Here is a 16,697-nt window from a genome sequence, read left to right as displayed (position 1 = left end):
AGTTGCTACATTAAAATGAACAAACATTTTTGTCTATAACTCTAAAAAGAACAGATCACTCTGAAAATAATCCCAACCCTTAGTCGACATGAGGGCGAGTAGAAAATGAGTTCGAATTATTACTTCAGACGTGTGACATAAAAAGACAACAAAAGACTTAAAACATCACATGATTCCAGAACTGTTGTAATAGTTTTATTTGACCTACTATTACATGATTGAGTAAATAATGTTGAATACATTCAACTGTTACTTTAACACACTTTCATTTGCAGTTAATGAAGGAAGAAAAACTCTCTAAACTGGATCAAGATTGTCTCACGATACATTTGTCAAAGTGTAGATTCACTTGTCGATTATAACATTAATGATCAGTTTATAAAATATAATATAGTGTGATTTTGAGAATATTGTGCAAAGAACTGTATGTTTTGAAGCTGTTTGACTAGAGGATTGAATTTGTTGATCTTTTTTAATTCATGTTTCTCTCGCTCTGTTCCTCTGATGACATCATTTCTAGGCGACAGATGAGATGAAGTCAATCTGTCACGATCATGTTTAGCTACTGTTGAGAAGTACAGTTTGAAAAAATAACCATTAAACCACTTACTTTCAGAGTAAAAGAGGTTTAACTAGAGAACGATCATAAAAGTCACAAACAAACGTGAAACAAATCCAGCAGGTATGTTAGGAAACATTTGACTTAATAACATATTTTCTTGTGTTTCTTCTGAGAGTCACTCTGATAGTCTCACTTCCTCTCCACCTCCAGTCGCAGCTTTTCAAATCTGTCAGGATGATCCAGATAATCCTGATCCTCCATCAAGTTCCTGTTGTCGTTGGACAGTAGGAGGCGCTGCTGTGTGTGAGTCCAGTGAGAGTGAAGACTGAGAGAAGAAGAGACATGAGGTGATGATGGTGGAAGAACGTTGTCTTGACGATCATATACTGATCCAAACTGAGACGAGTCAATGTTCTGTCAACATTCTTCTGAGAACTTGAGAGAAGAACCATGTGACTGAAACATCCCAGAATCATCTTGAATGTCAGATTTGAAGATGAAGTCAGCAGCTAAACTAGCATGTAGCTAACATGAGTCTAGTCTAGTTGTGATGAAGATGTTCAAGTGAACACATGATTCAATATGAAGTGATTCATGTGTGAAATTATGTTTAAAGTGACTCAACATTGTGAGTTGATGATCAAACTCACGTCTGATTTCAAATATTTGACAGAAATATTTCTTTGTTCTCCACTGACAGTCAAACTGAAACAATGTTGATGTTGAAGCTCCTGAAGAGTTTTGAGCTGAAGGACTTGAAGATTTGGAATCAGAGCTTCACTTGATACTGTAACTGTGAGTCTTTAACATCTGCACGTTTGTTCTGGAATCTTCTTCATCAAGTCCATGTCCACAAAGACCTTCAACTGCTGTGTCAGCAGATGAGCTTTGATGTTGAAGTCAATCAATGGAATCAAACTTACCATTCATGGATGAAGGTCAAACCAATGTGGTCCACTGCCTGGAGGAAGAAAGAGTCAGAAGATCAGATTCATTTGATTCAGATGTTTCATGAATATTGTTTCATTCTCAGTGGACGACTCAGTCATGACTGTTGATGACAACAAAGATGGATCTATAAACAGGCTGCTCAGTCTCAACTGTCTCCTTCATGCTTCCACTGGTGTCCAGCAGGAGAACATGGAGGAACTCAGAGTTTGGATTCATGTGCTCAGTTCAGATGAAGAGTCTGAGCATCAAATGTCTGAAGATCTTTGGAGTTCAGTCAGTGAGTTCTGCTGCTCTTTTCATACCTGAGAGTCTCCAGTCTCCAGTCTGGACTCTTCAGTCCAGCAGACAGCAGCTCCAGTCCTGGTCCTCCTGGATGATTCTCGCTCAGGTCCAGTTCTCTCAGGTGGGATGGGTTCAATGTCAGAGCTGAGGCCAGAGAAGAACAACCTCTCTCTGAGATCTGACACCCTGACAGACTGAAATGAAGGAGAAACACTTTTAGAAACTTATCAGAACCAAGAGAAGATGATGTTCTGACCTGAGAGTCTCCAGGTGACAGTGTGGACTCTTCAGTCCAGCAGACAGCAGCTCCACTCCTGGATCCTGCAGGTCGTTGTCACTCAGGTCCAGTAGAGTCAGACTAGAGGACGGAGAGCTGAGGACTGAGGACAGAAGTGAACAACTTCTCTCTGACAGTCGACAGTTGATCAGGCTGTGAAAGAGACAAGTTTCATCAACAAGTGACTTTTTCAATTCTTTATTTAAAAACAATCAACTATTTACTTTCATAAGATCATGGTCACATGTTTGTTTGAATATTTATCAGGTTGGTATAAATGAGGGTGAAATGTTGAACATGACGACAGAAACACAAACATGAAGAAGGAGTAACAACAATGTTGAGGTTGTGGTTTGTTGTTAAATATTTACTTTAGAAAAACAGACTTTCCTACAAACTAGTGAGACATCATTGATTTATGCTGAATTGTTGGAACATGAACAAGTATTTCAGTGAATGTTTTCATGTGATCAACTTGATCTTGATTAATCAAATTAAATGAAATAAAGTGTTTTTCAACATTCAGTTCATGAGCTGAAAATAAATAATACTTCAACAGGAAGTGACATTTATCAACACATCGTCTGCGAACAAGGAAATCTGGCTCAGTTGCTTCATCAACCAGGAAACAAGAGCTGAGACGACACTCGTCTAGTTTCTCTCCAGATATTAGAAACATGACATTTATTTCTATCTTCATTTCTCCTGAGAGACAAGAAACCAGATGAACTGTGGACCAGACATGAAGAGAGAAGATGATGTTCTGACCTGAGAGTCTCCAGGTGACAGTGTGGACTCTTCAGTCCAGCAGACAGCAGCTCCACTCCTGGATCCTGCAGCTTGTTGTGACTCAGGTCCAGTAGAGTCAGACTAGAGGACGGAGAGCTGAGGACTGAGGACAGAAGTGAACAACTTCTCTCTGACAGTTGACATCTGATCAGCCTGTGAAAGAGACGAGTTTCATCAACAAGTGACTTTTTCAATTTTCTATTTGACAAGAATTTAAAGAGTTTATTTATAGTTTAATATTGTTATTTAAGTAATAAATAAAATGAAAAAAAATCAAGATTCAATATTTTTTAATTTAATATACAAATGTGAAAGTGTTTAAAATCCAAAATATAATATATATTCAAATTATTTAATAAAATGATTCAGAAAATATTTCTATGGTTAAAAAAATAGAACATTTTAATAAAATTAAATGTTAAATTCAATCCTTCAATTCTCTGATGACACTGATCTACTTGCATAAGAAACAAAGCAATTTTTTTTCAATATTCAGTTCATGAGCTGAAAATAGATTCAACTGCTCCAACAGGAAGTGACATTTATGAACTTATTTTGCTTAAAAAGAATCTTAAAGTAATACCTAACATGAATATTTTAAATTAAATACATACAGTCGGACAAAGAGGACTATGAAGACGAACCCCTTTGATTTTATTATTTATTTTTATAGAACACATTTCCTGAGAAAAAGACAAGAGTTGACCTTTTGTATGAAACAGTAAAGTTAAATAAAGCTGCATTTTTATTGATGTAACCTTCGTGGTTTTGTTTCATTCAAGAAACTTCATGTGAATTTAAGATGAAGATTTTGTAGAAATCAGGCTCAGAGCTGCTGTGAAGGTCACACATGCTAACTTAAGTTTATTTTCTATAAATAAATGTTGCGTACACATTCATTTGTGTATACGCAGTATAATTAATGAGGCCACTTGTTTTAAATATGTCGTTTTGATTATTATTCATTTTCATTTAAAGTTGACGCTTGTTTGTTTATCATTACAATGATTTATTAAGATGATATTTTTATAAACTACGTAACATCTTTACCTGCTACACAAACATACAAATGTATCTATGAGCTGCTTCACTGAAGAACAAAGTGATGACAGACTTTGACTCGTGTTTCCACCTCTGACTTTACATTTGAGCTTTGATGATGTAGAGAAGATGATGTTCTGACCTGAGAGTCTCCAGGTGACAGTGTGGACTCTTCAGTCCAGCAGACAGCAGCTCCACTCCTGGATCCTGCAGCTTGTTGTCACTCAGGTCCAGTAGAGTCAGACTAGAGGACGGAGAGCTGAGGACTGAGGACAGAAGTGAACAACTTCTCTCTGACAGTCGACATCTGTTCAGCCTGTGAAAGAGACGAGTTTCATCAACAAGTGACTTTTTCAATTTTCTATTTGACAAGAATTGAAAGAGTTTATTTATAGTTTAATATTGTTATTTTAGTAATAAATAAAATGAAAAAAAATCAAGATTCAATATTTTTAAAAAGTGGCTTTTTTAATTTAATATACAAATGTGAAAGTGTTTAAAATCCAATATATAATATATATTCAAATTATTTAATAAAATGATTCAGAAAATATTTCTATGGTTAAAAAAAATAGAACATTTTAATAAAATTAAATGTTAAATTCAATCCTTCAATTCTCTGATGACACTGATCTACTTGCATAAGAAACAAAGCAAATGTTTTTCAATATTCAGTTCATGAGCTGAAAATAGATTCAACTGCTCCAACAGGAAGTGACATTTATGAACATATTTTGCTTAAAAAGAATCTTAAAGTAATACCTGACATGAATATTTTAAATTAAATACATGCAGTCGGACAAAGAGGATTATGAAGACGAACCCCTTTGATTTTATTATTTATTTTTATAGAACATATTTCCTGAGAAAAAGACAAGAGTTGACCTTTTGTATGAAACAGTAAAGTTAAATAAAGCTGCATTTTTATTGATGTAACCTTCGTGGTTTTGTTTCATTCAAGAAACTTCATGTGAATTTAAGATGAAGATTTTGTAGAAATCAGGCTCAGAGCTGCTGTGAAGGTCACACATGCTAACTTAAGTTTATTTTATATAAATAAATGTTGCGTACACATTCATTTGTGTATACGCAGTATAATTAATGAGGCCACATGTTTTAAATATGTCGTTTTGATTATTATTCATTTTCATTTCAAGTTGACGCTTGTTTGTTTATCATTACAATGATTTATTAAGATGATATTTTTATAAACTACGTAACATCTTTACCTGCTACACAAACATACAAATGTATCTATGAGCTGCTTCACTGAAGAACAAAGTGATGACAGACTTTGACTCGTGTTTCCACCTCTGACTTTACATTTGAGCTTTGATGATGTAGAGAAGATGATGTTCTGACCTGAGAGTCTCCAGGTGACAGTGTGGACTCTTCAGTCCAGCAGACAGCAGCTCCACTCCTGGATCCTGCAGCTTGTTGTCACTCAGGTCCAGTAGAGTCAGACTAGAGGACGGAGAGCTGAGGACTGAGGACAGAAGTGAACAACTTCTCTCTGACAGTCCACACCAGCTCAGCCTGTGAAAGAGACGAGTTTCATCAACAAGTGACTTTTTCAATTTTCTATTTGACAAGAACTGAAAGAGTTTATTTAAACTATCTTAACTATTTCCATTGATAAGATCTTCAGTTGTGGTTTGTTGTCTGCTTCCTCTCTAATATAGTTCAGTCAAAGTTTCTTTCAAACCTTCGATACCAACTATTGACACGTCATTGATTCATGCTGGACTTTTGAACATCAACAAGTGTTTGATTGAATGTGTTCATGTTATGGTTGATTTGATGTTGATGGACCAGATGAAGACAAACTATGGAAGTATATCAGTGCCATCACAATATTGAATGGTTTCAACCTTTAAATGTTGAATTCGTTTTTTGAATTATTGAATATTAAATAAGTAAATGATTTGTATATCAAGGGTTCTATTAATTTAATTGAATAATACGAATTTAAAATAATTTAAAAATACAATTTCTAGATTCAATACTTTTTAAATAGACATATGAGTCTGAATAAGGAAAATAAGTGAATCAAGGATATTTATTTGTGAATTATTATAAATAGGAATATTTAACTCTGAGTGTAAAAAATGATTCCATTATTTAATGAAAAAAAATCAACCTTTCAATATTTAAATTATTGGATCAAATTATTCTGAAAATAATTCTATGGTTAAAAAAAATAAAATATTTAAATAAAATGAAATTTTAAATTAAATCCTTCAATTCTCTGATGACACTGATCTACTTGCATAAGAAACAAAGCAAATGTTTTTCAATATTCAGTTCATGAGCTGAAAATAGATTCAACTGCTCCAACAGGAAGTGACATTTATCAACACGTCATATTCAAAGTAGGAAATCGACACTTTTCTCTCTCAATGTTTGACCTTGAAAATGTTGAAAACCATGATCAACTTGATGAGACTGATTGTTGCAACAGTCAGATGTCAGGAGAATGATCACAGATACCATCAGCACAATGGATTCAACAAGAAATGGAGACACATGTGTTCAGTGTGAAGTGAAGTAGTTGTAGATGAGCCTCACAAATCATTGGAGAAAGACATTTCTTACCAACATGTTAGTTTTCACACCCGTATATAACCTGAGCACAAATATTGATATTTTCTTACAACACACTTGGTTGTCACGTCAATACTTCATCTCTCCTGTCCTTTTTGTGGGGGCGCTAATCCTCTAAATGAGGGTGAAGAAGTCGTAACCAGTGGCTGAAGAAGATGACAAGTTAACAAGTAAGTAAGTAAGTAAGTCATTTTTATTTGTATAGCGCTTTTCCAGACCAGGGTCACAAAGCGCTTAAAAAAACAAAACAATATTCAATAAAGTATATACTTTAAAGGTCAAGATAAAGCTGATAACACAACAGGAGTTCCAGAAAATCAAGGAAAAGCCTGAACAAATAAAAACGTCTTAAGATGTTTCTTAAAGGAGTCAGTAGATCCATCAAGCACAAAGAGAGAAGAAGATTTTTCCAAAGCTTAGGAGCATCAGCCTGGAAGGAATTCTCTCCTCTGGTCCTGAAACGTGTGCGTGGAACCATCAGTAGATTCTGATCCACAGACCTCAGAGCCCGAGCTGGGGTGTAAGGCTGGATCAGATCAGTGATGTAAGGAGGAGCCTGACCATGAATAGATCTGAAAGTAAGAACCAGAATATTAATGTTGATGCTGAAAGAAACTGGAAGCCAGTGAAGGATCGGAGAAATGTGAGTTCTTCTACTTGAGCGAGTCAGAATTCTCGCTTCAGAGTTCTGAATCAACTGCAGGCGAGACACCTCTTTCTTGATAAGATGTGAAAATTAACCTGACACAAACGCATGGATTACAAGCTCTAAATCATGTTCAGACAACATTTTCCTAAGTTAAGAGATTTTTCTCAGTTGAAGGAAACAGTTTCTGGTCAGTTTTCTACAGTGTTGAACAAGAAACATGTCTTTATCAAATACAACACCCAGGTTGCTCAGGCTCAGTTTGACAGACTGACCTAAGTCACCCAAGTACTGACTCAACCCTGGAACCTTATAATCAGGAGCAATCACCAGAGTTTCAGTTTTGTCCACATTTAGCTGCAGAGTGTTTTCACTCAGCCATTGTTTGATTTCTAGCAAACTATTGACTAAGCTGTTCAGCTTCTGGGGCTCAGTTGGATCAACAGAGCAGTAGAGCTGCATGTCATCAGCAAAAATGTGATAAGAAACATCAGGAAATCTCTGAATGATTTTACCGAGGGGAATCAAGTACAGCAAAAACAATAAAGGACCGACAACAGAACCTTGAGTGACTCCACACATCAGATCTGCCGATTCAGACCTCATTTGATTGTCAGATACACTAAAACTGCGACCAGAAAGGTAAGATGAGAACCATTCTAACACAGACCCAGACAGTCTAACTTCATCCCTCAGTCTTCTCAGCAGGATCTGGTGATCTACTGTGTCAAAGGCTGAGGACAGATCCAAGAGAACCAGAACAGTGTATTGACCCGAGTCAGCCGACATCATGATGTCACTGGATACTTTCAATAAAGCTGTCTCCGTAGAGTGATGTTTACGGAAGCCAGACTGAAACTTCTCATGGATGTCGCTCTGATCCAGGAACAAAGACAGCTGCTCAGACACCACCTTCTCCAAGATCTTGGACAAGAAAGGGAGCTTAGAAATAGGCCTGAAATTACTGAGGTCAGTTGGGTCTAAGCCTGGCTTTTTGAGCAGCGGCTCTACAATGGCATGTTTAAATGCATTGAGAAAAACCCCTGTGGAAAGGGAGAGGTTCACCATATTGGTAACCCAGAGGCCAATTACATCAAATGCTTTGATAAAAAGCCTACAAGGAAGGACGTCATCTGAGCAAGAGGAGGGTTTCATCTTGTTCACTAGTGCCGAAAAATCACCCAACGATACAGCAGTGAAGGAAGACCAAGAGGAGGAGAGGGGCTCAGAGACAGTAGGGGTTCCAAACAAAGGGGGAGAGATTTTCTCTTTGATCAATTTAATTTTGTCAATGAAAAATCTCAACAATGCATTTCTGTCAGCTTCACAGAAGACAGGCGTGATTTGAGGAGCAGGAGACACGAGAGAATTAATCGTGTCAAACAAAACTTTGGGGTTTTTCTTATTAGCTGCTACCAGTTTTCTGATGTAATCAGATCTAGCAGTTTCTACCATCTGATTGTAAAAATACATCAGATCCCTGAGGTGAAGTCTGTGCACCTCAAGTTTAGTAGACTTCCAGAGACGCTCAGTCTTTCGACAAAGTCTCTTCAGACTCAGGAGATCTTCATTTGTCCAAGGGCATCGTTTTTTTTCTGAATTTTCAAGTTGGACTTAACAGGTGCCACTTGAACAGTGAACAGTGAATCAAACTGTCTAAGTTTGGGCAGTCATCAAAGAAAAGAGAGTCAAACATAGTAGAAAAACTGTCTGCAGTATCAGCTTAGATGACACGTCTCTGAGACCTAACTTTCAAAGGCTTAGGTTCAAGGATGAAGTCCAGGTTAAACAAGACAAGAGAATGATCACTCAGATGGACATCATGTACAGATACATTAGAAATGTCCAGGCCAAGAGTAAAAACTAAGTCTAAAATGTGGCCTTTTCGATGAGTGGGTTCAGAAACATGTTGCTCAAAATTAAAGCCTTCTGTTAAAGTTAAATTTCTTTAGCAGAGCAAGATTTAATGTCATCAACATGAAGATTAAATTCTCCAAGAATAAGAACAGATGCCATTTGAATAATGTAAGATAAGAAGTCACTGAAGTCTTTCAAGAACACCGCCGCAGGACCAGTCGGGCGGTAGATTGATTGACACACAATAGAAAGGTCTTATAGAACCAACTAAGATCATCTAAGACTCAAAAGAAGTGAATTCCTGTGTCTGAATCACTTTGCAAGAACAACTCTCCCTAAAAACTGTAGCAAGACCTCCCCCACGACCAGAGAGGCGAGGCTTCCCCAGGACAGCGCTCCCTACTGGACAGAGTTCGTTCAGATGAATAAATTCTTCCTCTCTTTGCCAAGTCTCAGAAAGACATAATACATCCAAATTAACTCTTGTTAAAAGATCATTAAGAATAAAGGATTTATTAGTAATGGAGCGAACATTCATTCACGATAAGGGCAGCCTACACTGTACAAAAACAAACAACTCACCACACATGGATTTCCTAAATGTTACAAAATAAAATGTTAATATCTGGATCTACTACCTGAAAGAATCAATAATCAAACAGAAATATCTTCTTCACATTTGAAGTTAATCTTACAGCAAATGACATCAACTTTCATTGATCTCTTTACATCCACCACACATGATGACTTTAACCACGTCTTTAAAATGATCATAAATATATGATTTGACTGTTAACTGATGCTTTTACAAAACTATACTTTCTATACGTGTCAGTGAAATTAAGTTATTTATAATTGTATTATTTATCTTTATTTTATAATGATTTTATTCACACAGTTGCAACATTAAATTCAAGTAAAAACAGTCATTTATTGTAAACAATTGACTTTGAAATGACTTGTTAATGTGGTTCAGTTCGTCAAAGTCATCACTCTGAGTGTTTTCTCTGTCACAAGACAAAAGTATTTATGATTCCTTTAATAATACTGACGTGTACAAAATACTTATTAAGTGAACAAAGATCTGCTGTTTTTTTGTTTATGTTTTAAGTCTCCGTTGATGGTTGTTTTGACTCTGTTGGTTTGGACTGTTGCTGAATGAATTGGAGTCTCAGTAAAAGACATGACAAACAAAACTTATTGGCTTCAATGAACATTTATGAACATATTTAGCTTCAAAAGAATCTTAAAGTAAGTAAAGTAGTTTTGTTTCATTAAAGAAACTTCATGATAAATTGAAGAAAAATGTAAGAATGATGCGATTAGTCGACTTAATGGTTGAATATTTGGTGACCAGTCGACTGTTAAAATAGTCGTAGACCTCATGAACAACAGATGAACCATAAGAGAAGAACAGAGACAACAACGGTGGAAAAAACAAACAATGAAAACAAATCAAAGACAAACCTCAAGATTCCACTCTAAAGTGTTTTGTCTTCTACGAGACAGATGACGCGAGAACACTGGATAAAGAATATGAAGGACTGTTGTTTTGATTATTATTCATTTTCATTTAAAGTTGACGCTTGTTTGTTTATCATTACAATGATTTATTAAGATGATATTTTTATAAACTACGTAACATCTTTACCTGCTACACAAACATACAAATGTATCTATGAGCTGCTTCACTGAAGAACAAAGTGATGACAGACTTTGACTCGTGTTTCCACCTCTGACTTTACATTTGAGCTTTGATGATGTAGAAAAGATGATGTTCTGACCTGAGAGTCTCCAGGTGACAGTGTGGACTCTTCAGTCCAGCAGACAGCAGCTCCACTCCTGGATCCTGCAGCTTGTTCTCACTCAGGTCCAGTAGAGTCAGACTAGAGGACGGAGAGCTGAGGACTGAGGACAGAAGTGAACAACTTCTCTCTGACAGTTGACAGTCGCTCAGCCTGTGAAAGACACGAGTTTAATCAACAAGTGACTTTTTCAATTCTTTATTTAAAAACAATCAACTATTTACTTTCATAAGATCATGGTCACATGTTTGTTTGAATATTCATCAGGTTGGTATAAATGAGGGTGAAATGTTGAACATGACGACAGAAACACAAACATGAAGAAGGAGTAACAACAATGTTGAGGTTGTGGTTTGTTGTTAAATATTTACTTTAGAAAAACAGACTTTCCTACAAACTAGGTAAGGTAAGGTAAGGTAAGGTAAGGTAAAACTTTATTGATCCCTCAGGAGGTCTCCTTTGGGAAATTGTTTTTTACCAATAGCCAGCAATTTTTCATAAACAATAAAAAATAATACATAAAAAATAAAATAAGAAGAACATAAAGAGGAAGAACAAGATGACACAATCTAAGTCTAAAGACAAAGACAAAGAACATAGGTCAAGGAAAGAAAAACAACAAAGACAAAGATACAGAGACTAACATGGAACAGAACATCCAGATACTTTCACTCCACTCCTGCCCCCGAACTCAGAATTGTACAATTTAATAGCCCGAGGGATGAATGAGTCCCTGAGTCTATTTGTTTTGCACCTGGGTAGGAGCATTCGTGCACTCATTCTGCTTCTCTGCTCACTGATGACAGTGTTCAGAGGATGACTGTCATCATCCATGATGGACAGTAGTTTATTCAATGATATCCTCTCAGCAACTGTCACCAGTGAGTGAGACATCATTGATTTATGCTGAATTGTTGGAACATGAACAAGTATTTCAGTGAATGTTTTCATGTGATCAACTTGATCTTGATTAATCAAATTAAATTAAATAAAGTGTTTTTCAACATTCAGTTCATGAGCTGAAAATAAATAATACTTCAACAGGAAGTGACATTTATCAACACATCGTCTGCGAACAAGGAAATCTGGCTCAGTTGCTTCATCAACCAGGAAACAAGAGCTGAGACGACACTCGTCTAGTTTCTCTCCAGATATTAGAAACATGACATTTATTTCTATCTTCATTTCTCCTGAGAGACAAGAAACCAGATGAACTGTGGACCAGACATGAAGAGAGAAGATGATGTTCTGACCTGAGAGTCTCCAGGTGACAGTGTGGACTCTTCAGTCCAGCAGACAGCAGCTCCACTCCTGGATCCTGCAGGTTGTTGTCACTCAGGTCCAGTAGAGTCAGACTAGAGGACGGAGAGCTGAGGACTGAGGACAGAAGTGAACAACTTCTCTCTGACAGTCGACAACTGTTCAGGCTGTGAAAGAGACGAGTTTCATCAACAAGTGACTTTTTCAATTTTCTATTTGACAAGAATTGAAAGAGTTTATTTAAAGTTTAATATTGTTATTTTAGTAATAAATAAAATGAAAAAAATTAAAGAATCAATATTTTTGACAAGTGGCTTTTTTAATTTAATATACAAATGTGAAAGTGTTTAAAATCCAATATATAATATATATTCAAATTATTTAATAAAATGATTCAGAAAATATTTCTATGGTTAAAAAAATAAAACATTTTAATAAAATTAATTGTTAAATTCAATCCTTCAATTCTCTGATGACACTGATCTACTTGCATAAGAAACAAAGCAAATGTTTTTCAATATTCAGTTCATGAGCTGAAAATAGATTCAACTGCTCCAACAGGAAGTGACATTTATGAACTTATTTTGCTTAAAAAGAATCTTAAAGTAATACCTGACATGAATATTTTAAATTAAATACACACAGTCGGACAAAGAGGACTATGAAGACGAACCCCTTTGATTTTATTATTTATTTTTATAGAACACATTTCCTGAGAAAAAGACAAGAGTTGACCTTTTGTATGAAACAGTAAAGTTAAATAAAGCTGCATTTTTATTGATGTAACCTTCGTGGTTTTGTTTCATTCAAGAAACTTCATGTGAATTTAAGATGAAGATTTTGTAGAAATCAGGCTCAGAGCTGCTGTGAAGGTCACACATGCTAACTTAAGTTTATTTTATATAAATAAATGTTGTGTACACATTCATTTGTGTATACGCAGTATAATTAATGAGGCCACATGTTTCTACTAATGTCTTCTGAACCAGTGGGCAACAGGTTGAGGGTTCAATTCCGGGCTGACCTGACATCCTTTTTCCTGATCATAAAACATGAATCAAAACTCTTCTTAGTCTTTAAACATGTGTCCATGTATTTGTGTTGTGTTTCTCTGAGTCTTTCAGAATCTATGTCTTCATCACTGATCCTCTGTCTCACATCAAATGAATGCATCAGGGATGAGAGGGCCCTGACCAAGAAGGATGAACCAATAGCAAATGTTACAGAATAAAAGCGTGTCAGTGGTTGACTTTCTGTCTTCAAGTATTTCATTGGTCAACAGCTGCAGAATGATGAACTCAGCAAAGTGTGTGTGTTTCATGTCCTTCAGTTGAAGATGAACAAACACAAAAGTTCATTCAGGGAACAAGCGAAGAAAACATTGAGAAGCAGTTGTTAGTGTGATAGTCCCACATTCTGACCACATTCAACTTTGAAATATGTTCTTTTGATTATTATTCATTTTCATTTAACGTTGACGCTTGTTTGTTTATCATTACAATGATTTATTAAGATGATATTTTTATAAACTACTTAACATCTTTACTTTTCAATTCTCTATTTGACAAGACTGAACTAGTTACATCATAAAATCACATATTGTATGAATATTTGAGGAAGGTTTGTCTAAATTAGGATCAGTTTGTTAAACACGATGACAAACACAACAATCATCAAAGAGTAAATCAAACATTCAGGTTTAGTTCATATCATCAGAAATGTTTGAACAACTTACAGAACTTTGTTTGCAGCTTGAACCACCGGCAGAAGCCTCTCAAGAACCTCTTCTGAACCAGTCAATGAGTATTTCTTCAGGTCAAACTCATCCAAATGTTCCTCTGAGGACAGTAAGATGAAGGCCAGGGCCGACCATTGAGAAGAAGACATTTGATCAGAGTGACCTCCTGATCTCAGCTTCTGTTGTACCTCCTCCACCAGAGAAGTGTCCTTCACTTCATTCAGACAGTGGAACAGGTTGATGATTCTCTCTGGAGACACATCCTCACTGATCTTCTTCTTGATGAGCTCTGCTGTGTTGTGATTGGTCCAGGAGCTACTTCCTGTCTGTGTCAACAAACCTGGAAGGAGACTCTGGCTGGTCTGCAGAGAAAGACCCAGAAGGAAACGCAGGAACAAGTCCAGATGTCCATTTGGACTTTTTAGAGTTTCATCTATTGCTGTCTGGTAGAACCTTTCTGTTTGACTTTTGTTTTTCAACAATCTTGAAGGTTTGTATTTTAGTTTGGATTTCATCAGGTTGACTCCAGAGTTGATGAAGGTCTGGTGGACGTGAAGAGCAGCCAGAAACTCCTGAACACTCAGGTGGATGAAGCAGAACACCTTGTCCTGGTACAGTCCTCTCTCCTCTCTGAAGATCTGAGTGAACACTCCTGAGTAAACTGAAGCTGCTGAGATGTTGATGTCACACTCTGTGAGGTCTGACTTATAGAAGATCAAGTTTCCTCTCTGCAGATGCTCAAAAGCCAGTTTTCCCAAAGACTTCATCATCTTCTTGCTCTTATGATCCCAAACTTTGTCAGTCCCAGATCCTCCGTCGAACTTCACCTTCTTGACTTTGATCTGAACCACCAGGAAGTAGATGAACATCTCAGTCAGGGTGTTGGGCAGCTGTCCTGTCTCTGTGCTCTTCAACATGTCCAGAACTGTGGCAGTGATCCAGCAGAAGATCGGGATGTGACACATGATGTAGATGCTTCGTGACCTCCTGATGTGAGACATGATGCTGCTGGTCTGCTCCTCATCTCTGAACCTCTTCCTGAAGTACTCCTCTTTCTGGAGGTCATTGAACCCTCTGACCTCTGTCACCATGTCCACACACTCAGGAGGGATCTGATTGGCTGCTGCAGGTCGTGTGGTGATCCAGAGACGAGCTGAGGGAAGAAGATCCCCCCTGATGAGGTTTGTCAGCAGGACGTCTACTGAGGTGGACTCTGTAGCTTCTATCAGGCGCCGACTGTTGAAGTCCAGAGGGAGTCGACACTCGTCCAGACCATCAAAGATGAACAGAACCTGGAGTCCTTCAAAGCTGCTGAGTCTGGATTCTCTGGTTTCAGGAAAGAAAAGATGAACAAGTTCCATCAAACTCAACTTCTTCTCTTTCAGCAGGTTCAGCTCTCTGAAGGTGAAAGGAAAGATGAAGTGGAAGTTCTGGTGGGCTTTGTCTTCAGCCCAGTCCAGAGTGACCTTCTGTGTCAGGAGGGTCTTCCCAATGCCAGCCACGCCCTTCGTCAGCAGTGTTCTGATTGGTCGTTCAGGTGAGGCTTTAAAGAGGTCTTCTTGTCTGATGGTGGTTTCTGGTCTGGTCTGGTTCCTGGTGGCTGCTTCGATCTGTCGGACCTCGTGCTCCTGGTTGACCTGGTCTGTGCCCCCCTCAGTGATGTAGAGCTCAGTGAAGATCTCATTCAGAGGAGCAGAGTTTCCTGCTTTAGCGACCCCCTCAGACACACTGTGGAACTTCTTCTGCAGGCTCCTCTTCAGTCGTCCTCCACACTCTGAAGCAAGACTTCCTGAATGAAGACATAAGTCACACGAGTCAGAAGATTGTAGAAGGTGAAAATGGAGTAAAATCTTCAGATCTGATGCAAGTGTTCTTCATCTTCATCATGTTTGTTCACATGTTCTTACTGCTCCACAGACGCTCGGCCAGATCCTCCTCCTCCATGTCCTTCAGGAGATGAACTGTGATCTTCAGGAATTCTTCTCTGATGCTTCTCCACTTCTGATCTTCCTCCTCAGTCTGTGGAGTCTCTGGACTCACAAACCTCCAGACTCTCTTCAGCTCCTTCTGCATATAGTTGTAGAAGTTTCTCTCCAGTGACTGGAACAGAATCACAGAGAAGAAAGTCAGAGTGATAGTGGATCATCTCAAGAACCACAAAGACCAGAAGCTTTAACTTGGATTCAGCTGAATGATGATGAACAGAAGGAACCCCTAGGATGAGGACCTCCTCTAGTTTATGAACATACAAGCCGTTTGATTTCCAGTTGTGAGGGATGTTGCTGACCAATGAGAAGCTCTGAGTTCTGATGGTCCACTCTGAGAAGAAGAGATGAAATCAGACTGTAAATAAACTCTTGTTGTGTTGAAGGTTCTGATCATAAGTAAACTAGAAGGTTCCTTTTAAAACCCACTTTTATCTCCATTAGAACTTAAATCTTGTCAAGCTGAACTGATAATTTTGAATATTTGAATATAAAAATGATTCTTCTTGGTCTTATTCTTCAAAGACTCACAACAGTCCAGAATATTCTGGTTCCTCCTGCTGGATCCTGATGAAAACACAACTCTGATCAACTCTCATCTGTTTCTATCCTGGTATTCACCAGCTGAACCACTAGATGTCCTCACACTGCTGCACATGTCCACCTCTGCACTACAACTGTGAAAGCAACGTTTGAGGTTTTTAATTGTGTCTTTATCTCCCCCTGCTGGTGATGTGAGTGAAGTGAAGTTCTCTGGTTTAATGTGTGTATGAACCTGGTAGACTCACACTTGTTCACTCTCACCTCACACCTGGAGACTCTTCACTTCCTCTGAAGTCAATCAATCTAGGCATTGAATGATCACTCTTCAGAGACACACAGCAGGGTTCTGGTCCAGAT

General features: G+C 37.6%; 2 protein-coding genes across 2 annotated transcripts in view; both read right to left on the bottom strand.

Annotated features, from left to right (window-relative positions):
- Positions 1 to 16,697, bottom strand: part of LOC148085110 (NLR family CARD domain-containing protein 3-like) — a 120,429-nt gene that overhangs the window by 94,006 nt on the left and 9,726 nt on the right. The window contains exons 2-7 of the mRNA XM_087781518.1: positions 16,602 to 16,697; positions 16,062 to 16,131; positions 15,720 to 15,912; positions 13,810 to 15,670; positions 12,068 to 12,241; positions 10,794 to 10,967 (exon numbers count right to left, since the gene is read on the bottom strand). The exon at positions 16,602 to 16,697 is cut by the window's right edge and continues 39 nt beyond it. Of these exons, the coding sequence (XP_087637644.1) occupies positions 10,794 to 10,967; positions 12,068 to 12,241; positions 13,810 to 15,670; positions 15,720 to 15,912; positions 16,062 to 16,131; positions 16,602 to 16,697 (2,568 nt within the window). The remainder of the gene's footprint in view (positions 1 to 10,793; positions 10,968 to 12,067; positions 12,242 to 13,809; positions 15,671 to 15,719; positions 15,913 to 16,061; positions 16,132 to 16,601) is intronic.
- On the bottom strand, positions 1,100 to 7,262 carry LOC148085111 (uncharacterized). Its single transcript, XM_087785495.1, has 5 exons — positions 7,255 to 7,262; positions 4,045 to 4,218; positions 2,052 to 2,225; positions 1,816 to 1,989; positions 1,100 to 1,523 (listed from the first exon to the last, which is right to left on the bottom strand). The coding sequence occupies exons 1-5, from the start codon at positions 7,260 to 7,262 to the stop codon at positions 1,502 to 1,504; spliced, it is 552 nt and encodes a 183-aa protein (XP_087641621.1). The 3' UTR covers positions 1,100 to 1,501.

Source organism: Callionymus lyra, chromosome 2, assembly GCF_982586985.1.
Source record: "Callionymus lyra chromosome 2, fCalLyr1.hap1.1, whole genome shotgun sequence".
Classification (NCBI taxonomy): Eukaryota; Metazoa; Chordata; class Actinopteri; order Syngnathiformes; family Callionymidae; genus Callionymus; species Callionymus lyra.
The sequence above is the reverse complement of the archived record's forward strand: the minus strand, read 5'-3'. Positions and strand labels throughout refer to the sequence as shown.